Raw genomic sequence first — 16,206 nt, forward strand, 5'->3', positions numbered from 1 at the left:
ATCAGTGGGATTGGTGCCCGATGTTGTTAGTGATCAGCCCAATGATGATGCTACTGAGTTGTGCAGAGCATGGGGCAAAATTAGGGATCAGCATGCATTGATCTTCTTTGATAATGGTGCACGAGTCAACTTCATCTCTACTGACATGGCAGCCCGTCTAGACATCAAAGAGGATGAGATGGGAGCCATGGGGGAAGTTGGAATGGCATGTAAGGGTTATGCAGAACCTGTCACACCACTCATTGGAAAGCTTCGGTTTCACATACAGGGATATGTGGATAGCGAAGAGTTTTACATTGCTCCACTTGAGGGTTGTGATGTGTTGCTTGGTATGCCATGGTGCCACCGTATGCATGCAGTGATTGATTCATATGCAAAAGAGATCACTATTCAACATAAGGGAAAGACACTCACACTTGATGTAAAGTTGAAAGGGGAATCTGTCTCTGCTGTATCTGCAGCTGCTATTTCTAAAGTAATGAAAAATCATCTTTCAGCGTATTTAATTTTTGCTAAGGATAAGGATAATAGTGAGAATGTTGGGAATATGTCTAAATTAGAGAAGGATTGTATTTCATTTCTGAAAATGTATGCTGATTGCTTCTCTTAGTCACTTTCAGAGCAACTACCACCTGAAAGACCCGAAGATCATGGCATAGACCTTATCCCTGGAAGTAGCCCTCCTAATAAGCCACCCTATAGAGTCAGTGCAGCCCAACAGGAGGAGATTGAGTCAGGTAAATGAGCTATTAGAAAAAGGGCTGATTCAGTCTAGCTCATCTCCTTTTTGTTCTCGAGTGCTTTTGGTGCAGAAAAAGGATGGTTTATGGCGTATGTGCATTGACTATCGTGCTTTGAACAAGATCACGATAAAGAACTGCTTTCCGATCCCTCGGATTGATGATGTTATGGATAGATTGCAGGGGGCAGCAATATTGAGCCGTATAGATTTGAAAAGTAGGTATCATCAGATACGCATTAGATTGGGGGATGTGCCTAAGATAGCTTTTGGGACATCTTTTGGGTTATATGAATTTCTTGTCATGCCTTTTGGACTTATGAATGCTCCTGCCACTTTTAATTGGATGATGGATCGTATCTTTCAGCCACATAGAGCATTTGTGGGTACTTTCTTTGATGACATGATTGCCTATTCAAAGAATGAGACGGAGCATAGAAAGCACTTGGACATTGTTTTCAATGAGCTACGTAAGCATAGACTAGTTATCAATGACAAGAAGAGTGAATTCTTTTTGCATGAAATCCACTTCTTGGGACATATTGTATCGGCTGATGGTATTCGTATGGACCTTGCTAAGGTTGAAGCAATACGTTCATGGCCAGCTTTGAAGAATGTTCATGAGATCTGTAACTTCTTGGGTTTATGTTCTTACTATAAAAAGTATGTACGTGGGTTTGCTGAAATTGCATCTCCATTGCATGGTTTGTAAAAGAAAGATGTGCCATTTAGATGCACAGCGTGGAAATTTCAGCATTTGAAAAGTTGAAGGAAAAGATGACTTCAGATCTTGTGCTTGTGTTGCCTGATCTAAGGAAGTCATTTGTGGTTCAGTGTGATGCTTGTGGTAACAGCATTGGGGCTGTCCTTATGCAAGATGGCTGAGTTGTGGCTTATAAGAGCTGAATTCTCCACGGTGCAGAGAGAAATTTACACGTTTATGAGAAAGAGCTCTTGGTTGTAATTCATGCACTGTCTACGTGGAAACATTATTTGTTGGGGGCTGATTTTACAGTGCAGACAGACCACCAGACTTTGAGGTACTTTCTGACGTAAACAAAGCTGTCAGAGAAGCATATGAGATGGGCAAATTTTCTCTCTATGTTTCATTTTCAGATAGTACATATTGATGGTAAAAAGAATGTTGTGGCTAATGCACTGTCAAGTAAGCCACAAATTTCAGCCGTCACTATGGTTTATCACACCGAGTTGGATGCCATGAAAGAGCAATATGCTACTGATTCGGACTTTGCTAATGTTTATGATCAGCTTTGCAATGGCCAAAGGCATGAGCATTTTATGCTAAGAGATGGATTTTTGTTGATGCATGGACGACTGTGTGTCACAAAGCAGTTGAGGCCTAGAGTGATCATTGAAAGTCATGCTCCTCCGTATGCAGGACACAGAGGTATTGATGCCACAGTCAAGGCAGTGGAGCATTTCTTTTATTGGCCAGCTTTGAGGCATGATGTAGAGTAGTATGTTAGGGCATGCATCATATGTTAGAAGGTAAAGCATGATAGGCAAAAGATGCCGGGCTTGTTGCAGCCCTTGCCTATTCCAGATAGGCCTTGGCAGAGCATTGCTATGGACTTTATCTTTGAGCTTCCTAGGACACCTACAGGGAATGATGGAATATGGACTATTATTTGCAGGTTTAGCAAACAAGCCCATTTCATTCCGGTGAGGAAGAAGATAAAGGCTGATCATATGGCACGATTATTTATGCAGCACATTTTCAAGCATCATGGTATACTTGAGTAGATCATCGGTGATGGAGACCCTCGGATGACCGGTTTATTCTGGAAGGGGTTGTTTGAGAATATGGGTACCACGTTGAAATTCTCATTATCCTTCCATCCGCAGACAGATAGTTAGTTTGAGGAAGCAAATTCCACAATGTTGGATCTTTTGAGGTGCTATGTTTCAGACCACAAGACACAGTGGGAGTAGTATTTGCCATTGGTTGAGTTTGCATACAATAATACGGTGCATAGTTCCACTGGCAAGGCTCCATTTGAGGTGGTTGAGGGTGGCAAGAAGGTTCCACCTATTTTACACGCTAAGAATAAGATCTTTGAGGTTGATCGCTTTGTGGAAAGCTTGGATGCAGCCTATGCAAAGATAAAGTATGCACTTCAGAGATCACAGGATAAGCATAAGCGGGCAGCTGATCGCCATAGAGTGCTTTACAGTTTGCAGAGGGCGATTATATATTGCTGCATTTCGAAAAGGCAAGGTTGAAAAAGATGAAGGGAAGAGAGAGGTTGTATCCGAAGTTAAGCATGAGATATTATGGGCCCTTTCAAGTGTTGGAAAAGGTCAGCGATGTTGCATATCGGTTGAAATTACGTCCACATTGGCGGATACACAATGCCTTTCTAATTTCTTGCTTTCAAAGCAACTGGTCGACCTTCTTGTAATAAGACCGCGCCTACTGCCCTATCACTGGCATCAGCTTCAACCACGAATGGTTTATTGGGATCCACAATTAATAGTACTGGGGCTGTAGCAATAGCTACCTTAAGTTTTTGAAAACTTTCATTTTGGTTTGTTCCCCAATTAAAGCTCTTCCCTTTCCCTTTAAGTTGGTCCGTCATTGGAACATCTATCTTGGCATAATCTCTAATGAATCTACGATCAAATCCAGATAAACCTAGGAAGATCTGCAGCTCTTCCAGGTTCTGGAGATGGCCATTCAATAATTGCCCTTACTTTTTCTGGATCCATCTTGATTCCCTCTTTCGAGATAATATGTCCCAAATATTTGACCTCTTGTGCGAAGAATTCACATTTAGTTTTCTTCGCATAAAGGGAATGTGTTCTTAACAATTGGAATACTAATCGTAAGTGTTTCAAATGTTCTTCTCTTGGTTTACTAAAGATGAAGATATCATCCAAGAAGACTACTACAAAGTGTCCTAGATAGGGCTGTAATGCACACTATTCATCAATTTCATAAAAGTAGTTGGTGCATTAGTGAGGCCAAAAGGCATCACAAAAAAATCATAATGCCCATATCTAGTACGAAATGCTGTCTTAGGAACATCCTGTGCCTTAATTCTTACTTGGTGATAGCCTGATCTTAAGTCAATATTTGTGAAGAATTTTGCCCCTTGTAATTGATAAAAAAGATCTTCCATTCTGGGCATAGGAAATTTATTCTTCACCATTATTTTATTAAGTGCTCTATAATCAACACAAAGTCGCATAGAACCATCTTTTTTCTTTACCAATAAAGTTGGCGAAGCTCAAGGTGAATTGCTGGGTTGTATAAACCCTTTATCAAGGTAATCCTTAATTTGTCTTGCGACTTCTTGGTGTTGTGTTTCACTTAGCTCATAAGGTGGTTTAGAAATAGGGTGTGTATCTCTATCTATGCCAATTGGGTGATTTACATTACCCCTATCTAGTGGAAGGCCACTTGGTAAATCAAAAGGAAACACATCTTAAAATTCATCTAACAAACCACTTAATTTATTACTTACATTCAACTCACAAACATAAGAAAATTGTTGCTTTATATTACAAAAAGTAAAAGTGTCTTGTACAGGAAGGGACCATAACATATATACCTCACAAGCTTTCTTCTTTATCAGCTTTTGAACTTCAATGGAACACATCAAAGGGTTATCAGATACTTCATGTTCACCTTGAATCACAAAAGTCTTACCATCCCTTTCAAATTCCAGTGTATTATGATGATAACTACGCTTTAAGGATGGTTTCAATCCCCATAGCCAGAGCCACTGAGTATAAATAGGCTGAAAAAGTGGGGAGCAATAATGCTGGTCGGACAGCATTAAAGCTGGCCGACTGGTGCATAAAATGCTCCACTGGCATAAAATGCCACACCAGAAAAATACCTAAAATACCTAATAAAAAATGCCCAGCCCAGATCAAGCTCAGACTCACACATGAGCTGACAAATACTCTGCTAACAGAGTCATCAATCATGACTCTAACCCTCTTTCTAGCTATCAATCCATGCACTTTAACTAAATCATGTGGCTCGAAAGTAGGCTGCCACATAGAAGTTGACATACAACATCTGTGTTGTACATCCTTGTGCAAGACCTCTAAAGATATATACTTTTCATGCCCCTTTAATTCCAGGGTCTGCACTACACGGATTTGTTTGTCTTTTCCCTTGCCATTGTCCTTATCCTTTCCTTTATCTTCCCCCTTTTTCCTTTGAGGGCAATTCCAGGTAACATGGCTAGGGGATAGGCAATTGAAACACAGCCTTTCTTTTTTAGCCTTATCAAAGTCATCTTGACTTAACTTCGGCCTTACATATTGTTTGTTTTCAAAGGGTTGTTTCTTACCCTTAAGGAATGGTTCTTCCTTTTAAAATTGCCTACAAATTTTGAGGCTTCAAATTCCTTAGCCTTGGGCTCCGTATCAGTGAGACTAGTGAGTGCACCTGGACGTGTATTATCTTCATTGATTAATGCAAATTTAATTACCTCTTTAAGCGTCTTAGGTGAACTCCTTTTCACTTTCTTTTTACAGGCCTTATCTAGTCTCTTTGTGAATCCTCTTGTCTTTTGAAATTCATCTATTCCCTCCAATTTTAGAATTATCTCATGATACTCCTCGAGATATGTTAGCAAAGGTCTTCCCTTTTGTCTGACAAAATCCCAATCTTCCCAATTTCTTTCCATTCCATTTTGAGGAAGGAATTATTTTAAAAAGACCGATTCAAATTGAGCCCAAGTTTCAGGTATTTTATTTGCCTCCTTTAAAGTTCTCCACCATTTATATGCCTTTGGCCCCAAGGTTAAACTAGTCTCCAGCGCCTGAAGATATGGTGGAGTATTCTTTAATTTATGCAAATCTTCCCATTTTTGGAGGAAATTAAAGATAGTATCTTTATTTCTATCCTTTTCCTCCCCATGAATCTGAGGAGGTTTCATATCTTTTAACACTGGGTTATCCCTCAGCTTTTGGTGGGGTTCCCTAGGGTCTCGCATAGCCACATCAAGATCTTTCAATGAAGATGGAATATCTGAGGTCTGTACCTTACCTTTATCCCTTTCTAGTAATAAGGCTAATTGAGATTTTTTTTTTGTGAGTGCTTGAGTTAGCAACTCCATTTGAACCCCCTGTGCTTGCACACGAGCAGTTAGATCATCAAATTGTTCTCGTGTAGCAAAAAATTCTTCCCATTGTTCTTCTTGAATTTCCATTCCATGGGGATGTACCATAGGATGGTCCCCGGAACTAGAGCCTTCGGTTACCCCCTCTTTTTCTTTCCCCTCCATTAATACACTGGAATTAGAAAGCAAATATAAGAAATTTGCGTATAAGATGAGGTACTTTCCTGATTATAGTAATAGGGCAGATGTTGATGGCCTTTACAACTTACTGATAGCAAAAGACGTGAGGAATAGTGCGACTTTCCTCCAATTTGTGCAGGTTGCGTGGGAATAAGGCCTGTTGGCAGGAACACAAGATGAGGATAGGATTAAACACCAAACCACAACCAACAAAACCACCCCCCCCGTGCTTGCACACGAGCAGTTAGATCATCAAATTGTTCTCGTGTAGCAAAAAATTCTTCCCATTGTTCTTCTTGAATTTCCATTCCATGGGGATGTACCATAGGATGGTCCCCGGAACTAGAGCCTTCGGTTACCCCCTCTTTTTCTTTCCCCTCCATTAATACACTGGAATTAGAAAGCAAATATAAGAAATTTGCGTATAAGATGAGGTACTTCCCTGATTATAGTAATAGGGCAGATGTTGATGGCCTTTACAACTTACTGATAGCAAAAGACGTGAGGAATAGTGCGACTTTCCTCCAATTTGTGCAGGTTGCGTGGGAATAAGGCCTGTCGGCAGGAACACAAGATGAGGATGGGATTAAACACCAAACCACAACCAACAACAACCCACCACCTCCCCCCCCCGGCGAGTTCTGTCATAAAGCACGAGAGACTGTTCTCTGTTTCTCCTCCTAGCCATGTGTAGGAAGTGCTGGCTAGACTTCTCACTCCTTGTGTCTCTCCCGCCAGCCGTCTCCTTAAAGTGAGTTATACTATTTTTGCACTCACTCACTTCCTAGGCTCCCCTTGAACCCATTCGGGTGCCCAAGGCCCCCGGACGGTGTTGGGAATAAAGGGCGATTGTGCCTTTAATATGTGCACGTGTGTGAACACACCCTTAGCACATTGTACTTTCATATATATATCTATTTGAAAACCTAAAGTGGTACACTTGTCATTGTACCTAAAACGTCCTCACACTAAATACTGCTTGCTCTCGCTCTCTCTTTGTCTCTCACTACGCATACGACAGTTTGCCTCGATCTCCATGCCTAATCGATTCCTACGAATTCGTATTAGAGCATAAGGTGCTGCAAACGATTGTCAGGCTGAGGCAGAAGACTAGCGTGTTGACGAGATAGCTCAAAGGTGAGCAGGAGAATCACAGTTGTGAGCTGTAGAAAGCGGACAGGCTGTGGAGAGTGTGACAAGGCCAAGCTCTAGCTGTGCGATAAGGCTCGTGGCAGGATGGCGAGTGGACAGGCTGCGGAGAGTGTGATAGGGCCAGGCTCTAGCTGTGCGATAAGGCTCGTGGCAGGACGGCAAGGGCCAGGTTCTAGCTGTGCGATAAGGCTCGTGGCAAGACAGCGAACGGACAGGCTGTGGAGAGTGTGATAGGGCCAGGCTCTAGTTGTGCGATAAGGCTTGTGGCAGGACGGCAAGCGGACAAGCTATGGAGAGTAACTGCCGCGTAACGGGCGACAGGGGGAGCAGTCGGTGCGTTGCACGGCGACCAAGCGACAGCTGACGAAGAACGAGGCAGCAGTCGCGCGACGGTGGTCCGTGGAGGTAGGTGCAGGCGATGTCCCATCGGCGACCTGCACGGGTCACGTTCCTATGTTTTCTTTTTAAAGAAAAAAAAATTCAGATTCTACCCCTTTCTTGACGGGGTTTCGCGCGCGCAAGCACACAATTCAGATTTGTGCATATTTTGGCCCGGAAATTTGGGGCTTTTCCTAGATTTGAGGATAGTGATGCAGAACAAGACAATTTGTCTCAGAAATTGCAGGAATTTGTGACATTCTGCCTCCGACAATTGGGGCTTTTAATGTATATGTGCAAATTGGGCTGAAATTTACCCAATTTCTTGACATTGATGCACATTGGACCCCGTGCAACTTGGGGCTTTTTCAGTTTGGGCAAAATTTGTGCAACATTTTGTCATTTTATGTACGTGCAGGTTGAATTCCATGCAATTTGGACATCAACACTTGGTAAAATTTGGGGGTTTTGCTGAAATTGCTTTATTTTGGCAAAATTGGACAGTCCTATGCATGATAGAGGAAATGCAGATGTGTGTTTGACGCTTTGAGCACAAAATTTTGGGGCTTTTAATTGTTCGTGTCAAATTTTATGCCCGTGGGTACATATACAACAGAAATTGCAGCTGAAATTTTGGGATTTCTCATGTAATGTGATGCACATGCCCTTGGAACAGCTGTAATCAGTTGGATAATGCTGTAGCACTTGGTTTGGTGCTTCTGAAAACTTAATTACAGATCTGAAATTTGTACTTCTGCGTGGTCATTTATTGCTGATTGGTACTTGTTTGTACCTTGGTCACTTGGGTGATAGTTTGGGCCTGCATTTGCTAGTTTTTTTCCTTTTTTGGTCACATTTGGGCGGAAAATGATGGCTGGCAGCAATGACAGCAGTAATTTGATGCACATAAAGAAGCTTGAAGGCGCACATAATTTTGCAGTGTGGCAAAAACAGTGCTACAATATCCTGTTACAAAAGAAGCAGGCAAAGCCGATCGAAATCAAAGGGGCAAAGCCTACGGACATGGATCAGGATGATTGGGATGAGTTGAATGAGCTTGCACGCTCAACCATAGAGCTATCGATTTCTGATGCCTTGCTCTTCAACATTGAAGGTTTGGATTCTACATATGCTATATGGACTAGACTGGAAGAACTGTATGCACAGAAGAGTGCTGCAAGCAAAGTGTATTGGCTGAAAAAGCTTATGGATTTGCGTATGAAAGAAGGTACAACAATGTCTACTCACTTGAGTGAGTTTAACTCCATTTTCAGCCAGCTGGTTGCCTTGAAGTTCATGATTGATGAGGAATTTAAGGCTACTTTCTTGCTTTGCACTCTACCAGAGAGTTGGGATACATTCAGGACTGCTATGAGCAATTCTAATGTGATCCTTTTGTATGCTGATGTAGAGAGTGCTCTACTTATGGAAGAGATGAATCGACAGAACAATGCATCCAGTAAGTCTTCCAGTGCTTTGCATACTAGAGGTAGATCACAGCAAAAGGGCAAATATGATGGCAAGGGACGCAGTAAATCACGTGGCAAAGATGTTGAATGCCATCATTGTGGCAAGAAGGGTCACTTTAAACGTGACTGCTACAAATGGAAAAAAGAAAAAGGAAAAGGCAAGAAGACAGATGATAGCAAGGAAGAGAAGTAGGACAATCAGTCTAAGAAGAGCAGTGTAAAAATTGAGGAGGTGAATGTAGTCACTCATGACAGTGACAGTGGGAGTGATGTACTCTTTGTCTCTTCACACTTTGGTGCACATGCTTTACTTGTAGATATAGATGATGACATGTATACCTGGATTCTTGATTCAGGTGCTTCCTTTCATGTCACCTCTCATCGTGAGTGGTTTTTCGCCTATATAGGGGGTCGACATGGTGTTGTCCATCTTGGGGACAACTATGCATGTGAGATTGCAGGTATTGGCAGTGTGCAGTTACAGTTTCAGCATGGCTCTGTCTTTACACTTCAGCATGTACGGCATGTACCTCAGCTCAAGAAGAGTTTGATTAGCACAGGGCAGCTAGATGATGATGGTTTTCATACCATCTTTGGTGATGGAAAATGGAAGATCTGTAAGGGACCTAGGGTTATTGCCAGAGGTTGCAAGAGTGACACTTTGTATCTACTTCATGTATCTAGTGTGCGTGACCATGTTGTTGTCGTGATCGAGCAGGCAAGCGTTTCTTTGTGGCATGGCCGGCTGGGACACATGAGTCAAACATGAATGAAAGTGCTTTCTCGTTTGGGTTACTTGCCTTGTCTTCGTTATGCTGATTTTGAGCATTGTGATCATTGCATTTATGACAAACATGCACAGACGTCTCACAAAAAGTTTCTTTCTTTAAAATCTTCTCCTCTAGAGTTAGTACATTCGGATGTATGTCAAATGCTAGGATTATCTTTAGGGGGAAAGAAATATTTTGTTACCTTTGTTGATGATGCTACACGGAAAGTATGGGTTTACCCTATTTGTAGCAAGGATGAAGTGCTTGATAAGTTTAAAAAATTCTTGATATTGATTGAAAATCAGACAGATAAGACACTTAAGTGTCTTCGCTCTGACAATGGTGGAGAATATGTGTCCAAGGCCTTTCAGGCATTTTGTGACAGTAAAGGGATAAAGAGAGAGCCCACTGCCCCTCATAATCCGCCCCAAAATGGAGTAGCAGAGCGTATGAATCGGACCATACAGGATAAGGTCCGAATGATGGTGTCTCATGCTGCATTACCCCATGGTTTTTGGGCAGAGGCTGTTATGACAGCCGTTCACTTAATAAATCGGTCACCAAACAGGTCTTTGGGGGGGAGGGGGGGGAGTTCCCCAAGAAGCGTGGTCGGGCAAGCCACCTTCATATGCTCATCTGAAAATGTTTGGCTGCAAGGCTTTTGTGCACATTCGTAAAGAAAAACGTAGCAAACTTGAGCCAAAGATTTGTAAATGCATTTTGGTGACGAGGGTGAAATGGGGTATAAATTGTGGGATCTCGAGAAAAGGAAAGTAGTACGCAGCAATGACGTTGTTTTCCGGGAAGATCGCATGCACAAAGAGCCCGAAAAGACTGAGGAGGTCCGTAGGGTTGTATTCCGGGAAGAAATACCTTTTGGACAGCAAAATGTGTCCGTTGTACAGTAGCAAATACCTGCTGTAAATGAACCTGTAAATGCAAGAAATGATGCTGGAAATGATCAGCTAGCTATTGCCCATGAAAATGAGCCATTACATGTGTAGGAACAACCAGGACAACAAGCTGTTAATGCTGATTTGCAGGCTGAAACGCCAGGACAATATGCTGAAAATGGAAATTTGCAGGAACAGCCAGCAAACAATGACCATTGGGTTAGGAGATCGTCTAAGGCTACTAGACAACCTGATAGATTTGTTCTTGGTGCAATTAATGTGGCTGAAAATGCCATGCTGATAGACTGTGGTGAATCGTCTTGCTTCAAGGAAGCAATGGACAGACATGACAACAATAAATGGTATAAAGCCATGCTGTCAGAGATGGAATCTCTTGAAAAAAATGGCACTTGGGACTTGGTGCAGTTGCCTAAAGGGCAGAAAATCCTTCCATGCAAATGGGTTTACAAGATGAAGGTCACTTCTGGTTCCTCACCAAAGTACAAAGCAAGATTGGTTGCAAAAGGGTACAAGCAGGAGCATGGAATTGACTTTGATGAGATCTTCTCTCTTGTAGTCAAGATGAAAACATTGAGAACCATTTTGGGCTTGGTTGCAGTTGAGGATACGGAGCTCATACAGATGGATGTAAAGACTGTGTTTTTACATGGTGATCTGCATGAAGACATATATATGCAGCAGCCTGAAGGGTTTGTTAAACAAGGGAAGGAAAAAATGGTATGTAATCTCAAAAGGAGTTTGTATGGGCTGAAACAAGCACCAAGAGAATGGTATCATAAGTTTGATACATTCATGCAGTCCTAAGGCTTCCATAGAAGTGAAGTGGATCACTGCTTGTACACCAAGAAGGCAGCAGATGGCAACCTGATTATCTTGGTTTTGTATGTTGATGACATGCTGATTGCTGGCAGGGATACTCATGCCTTGGACTCATTGAAGTAAAGTCCTCATAGCAGCTTTGATATGAAGGATCTTGGTGATGCAAATCACATTCTTGGCATGCGAATACTCAGAGAAAGATCGAAAGGCTTACTCTATCTATCTCAGCAGGAATATATCTCCAAAGTTTTGCAGCGATTCAATATGGAGGGGAGGAAAACAATTGGGGTTCCATTGCCTCCATATGTGAAACTTAGTGCAGAGGACAGCCCTACATCTGATGATGAGAAGGCTGAAATGGACAAAATACCATATGCTTCAGCTGTTGGCAGTTTGATATATGCTATGGTTGCTATACGTCCTGACATTGCCTTTGCAGTGGGAGTGGTGAGCAGATACATGGTAACCCCTGGCAAGAAGCATTGGGATGCAGTGAAAGGTATTATGAGATACCTCAAAGGCACAAAGGAGTTGTGCATTTGCTTTGGAAAACAGAAGACATCTGTTGTTGGTTTTACGGATGTAGACTATGCTGGTCATGCAGATTGCATAAAGTCCACTTCTGGGTATGTGTTAACTTTCACAGGAGGGGCAGTCTCTTGGATCTCCAGGCTACAAAAGTGTGTTGCATTGTCTACTACAGAGGCAGAGTATGAGGCTGCGAGTGAGGCATGCAAGGAGGCTTTATGGCTTTCACGTTTGGTGGGAGAGCTTGGCATCATAGATTTACCTGTTCTCCATTGGCTATCATGCTATCATGGAATCCTGTCTTTCGTGTAAAGACAAAGCACATACAGGTAAGTACCACTTCATTAGAGATGTACTTGACAGCAAGAGCATTGAGCTTGTCAAAGTGCATACAGATGATAATCCTGCAAATCTTCTCACGTAGGGTCTTCCAGCAGAGTGGTTTGCTCATTGCCAACAGATGATGGGAGTTGGATAGATATATTTATTTCAGCTTTGTACATACCTAGACTTAGCTGATTTTTTTTTTCTCCTCTTAAGGCACATTGCCTTTAGGTGGGAGGTTGTTGGGAATAAAGGGGAATCGTGTCTTTTATATGTGCACGGGTGTGAACACACCCTTAGCTCATTGTACTTTCATATATTTATCTATTTGAAAATTGAAAGTGGTACACTCTTGTCATTGTACCTAAAACGTGCTCACACTAAACATTGCTTGCTCTCGCTCGCTCTCTTTCTCTCTCTCTGTGTCTCTCACTGCGCATACGACAGTCTGCCTCGATCTGCGTGCCTAATCGATTCCTACAGACGGTCTTCTCTCGCACTTGTTCCCCAAAGTATTACACCATAAATGTAACAACTCATCTAGGGATTCTCTCACTCTCACTCTCAACACTGCTCCTACTCCATTTCTGTCTCGCATTGGGCACTCATCGCAACAGATGGGCAATCCTCTATAGATCTGCTGCAATTTCTTCAATTCACAGCAATTGTAGATGGGCAATTGTTTATAGGCCTGCTGCAAATTTTTCAATTGACAGCCAATATCTCGACGCTGAGATTTGTGGGCATGTTTCCCAAGTTCGATGGTAAACCCTATTTGCAGCAATAATCAGGTTTAAATTCATTGAAACAGTACATTCTTCAGTTTTGCTGAATAGAGAGAGATGAACAGCAGACAAGAGAGAAATGTTTGGTCTATCTTTATGAGGGGAAAAAAAGAAACGTTAGACGCCTCAGAAGGGAAAATTGAGGTTGACTGCTGATTGCTGTCACCTATCGCTGATCATCTCTAGAATGCTGTTGCCTACAACAAAGATCGCTGTGGCAGCCTTTAGCACACTTGGAACAGAAGTTGCCCAACTTGAATGCGCCTTCTCTGACTCTCAGCTGGCCTAGAAGGGCCCCCAAAGCTGTCCCAACCTTGCATGGCATGTTCTCTCTCCTTTTGCCAAGTGGCACACCTGCCCATGCATAACTCAGCCCCTTGAAACGAATTTCCAGCAATAATTAATTGTTGAAAATTAATAATTACTTGACCTTGTAAAGATATACTCAAACATAGAAGATAAAACACATGTATGACAAAACACAAAGTGATAACAGTAGAGTTCAAAGGTGAAGGGTAACTCAAAGAAAATGAAGAAGGAAGAAGGAATAATGAATAATACAATGCTCAATGCAGTAAACATGCTATGCAGAGTAAATACAAAATGTTTAACTCGTGTCTCTGAAAAGATCGGGGTAGAGATGAGTTGGAGAGTGTGCTATACTTTGAATGGATCCCGAATCATGGCAGGCAACCTCGACATGGTGACTAGCTGCTATAAATAGTATGAAGGTGGAAGCACCTAGACGGCAGTCGTGAGCTTCTGGCAGCATGAGGATGATTAGGGTAGCAGCAGCTACCAACAAATGCAAGGCTGGAAATGCCTGCTGACAGGTGCAATGATGACATGGCAGCTTTATGACAGCTCCAAAATGCAAAATGTAGCCTTGGCTGATGTCACTTGGCTGTAGGCTGGCCGGAAGTAGCTGAGCTGCAGCAAACATAGCAATGGAGAAGGCTGATGCAAGGTGCCTGGCTGATGAACAGCGGCATGAACTGAGGTATCTACTTGGAGAGGGGTGTAGATGGCAGAAGACAGGGTGCTGACAATCGGCAAGACAAGGTTAGAGCTAGTGGTGGGCAGTCTTATATTTATAGATGTGGATCCTCCCAAAATTGGGGTTTAGGTTTACGGGACACAAACTCTCTTTAGGAGAGTTTGGTAATTTAAAGTTTGGGGCTATTCGAAAGAGCTAATTGAATATTTTAAGTTTGTAATTCCTTTGTTAGCTCAACAGTCCCTGGCCACAAATTGGCCACTACCCATCCACAATATAGAATGCTAGGCCAAGTGGACTTGAAGGTGTTCATACTTCCATTAGCCTTAGTCCTTGGCATGAATGTTTAATTTTTCTAACTCCCATGACACCACAAGTCATTTCATTTAATGCTCAGAGCTAGGACTTGTCACTAGGCACGCCTTGGCACCTGTCCAGCACAACCTATCACAACTTTTGCCAATGCCCCTAATTGCCCAAGCTAGGGTTTGATTGTCATCATGCCCCAATTTACCTTGCACTTCACATTTGCATCTCACATGTTCACAACTTAATTATGCCAAAGCAATAAGTTAAAAATTCATGTCCCCATGACACTCACATCTTCATCTTTGGGTCCTATTCTCTCCCTTTCCAGTAACTTAGATTTAGGATCTTCCATCTTTTAGTCTACTCTCCTTTTCCTTCTCTTAGGTTAGCTTTGATTCCTCTTTTCTAGGTAGTAGGCCTTCTTTAGGCTTACCAATGTATGCTCAAGTAAGTGCCTCTACGTCATGGTGCTCCAATTGCTAGAAATGTCGTGTGCACCATGCACTTCCAATCTACTCACCAGTGAGCACACCTATCTATCTTAGCATGGCTGTGTTAGGTATTCTTAGTAGAAATTGTAACATAGGAAACACTAGTGAGATGGTAGTAATTTTAAAATAAGATTTTTCTCCATGCATGTGCTTGAGGCCCATGTAGATATGCAACATGGAACTCATATTTTATCTATGTGTGTATTGCCACTTTTCCTCTTATCTTTCTTTATTGAAATTTTGATGATTTATGTGAGAATAACTATGTTTTTTACTTGATTCATTATGTACTTCATCAAAATGAAGTGTCAGGGTTTTAGTCTTTAGAAAGATTCAACATTCACTTCATTTTGCTGTCACATTGTTTTTGTAGGTTACCCATTGTTGCTGCTTGTGATCGAAAGCGTATAATGAGTTTATGGGCAGAATTTTGTGGGGGCATTATACCAAGAGAAAGCTGTTTGGAGTTTTCAAAAGTCCGCACTCTTTCTCCTCATGAATTCGTTGAAAGAATGGCCAAAGACCTTTTTGTGAAAGGGGTGGTTGCTGGTGAGTGAAGTTCTTGTTTTTTCCACTAATTTTATTCTGCACCAGATTTTTAATTGCTGTATCTGCTATTTGCTAGTGTGGCATGTACAAGACGAATCAGATAGCTGGGTGAGAGAATCTGATTCTGGCACTTGAGATGCGTGCAAATATATTTGTAGTCTTGGTTCAATACTTGCAAACTATTGAAGCAACAAATCCAATCTCATAGACAATTCCAGTATATATTTACATTTTTGTTCAGTAAACTTTTCTAGCTTAAGACAATGACAATCTACATGAATTGTTGAAGCGACTCATTGCAGAGTTTTGGTTAAAATCTTCTAGCTAAAGAACAATTCTACATGAATTGTTGAAGTGCCTATTTATAGCAAACATGTAGTAATGGTCCTTTGAAACACATATAGTTATGAGCTGTTCATATGATCCACAAAATGAAAAATCTCATTGAAGCCAAAGAAAACATAATCTTGAATAGCTTTTACGAGAAGCTAAAGTAATATGATTGGATATTATACACTGTATCACGTGTATGAGGATGTAACCGTAGAGGGCATCTCAGTAGTATCTTTGCTGGGAATACTTTGGGAATGATTTTACCGATCAGGCAAAAGCTACTTGACAGGTATAACTTTGTAGCATGTAGATTGGAAGCTACTTTAATTTAGTGGTAACATCTGTCTTAAAATATAGTCTCATGCTA

The 16,206-nt window shown here is 41.7% G+C and overlaps 1 protein-coding gene across 2 annotated transcripts in view; it reads left to right on the top strand.

Annotated features, from left to right (window-relative positions):
* LOC148014305 (FAD synthetase 1, chloroplastic-like) overlaps positions 1-16,206 on the top strand; it is a 53,685-nt gene that overhangs the window by 12,935 nt on the left and 24,544 nt on the right. For both annotated transcript variants that reach the window (XM_087666174.1, XM_087666175.1), the window contains one exon: positions 15,331-15,506. In XM_087666174.1, coding sequence (XP_087522300.1) covers positions 15,331-15,506 — 176 coding nt within the window. The remainder of the gene's footprint in view (positions 1-15,330; positions 15,507-16,206) is intronic.

The sequence above is a fragment of the Lygodium microphyllum genome, chromosome 25 (genome assembly GCF_053477565.2).
Source record: "Lygodium microphyllum isolate KBCC chromosome 25, Lygodium_microphyllum_v1.1.10, whole genome shotgun sequence".
In the NCBI taxonomy this organism is placed as follows: domain Eukaryota; kingdom Viridiplantae; phylum Streptophyta; class Polypodiopsida; order Schizaeales; family Lygodiaceae; genus Lygodium; species Lygodium microphyllum.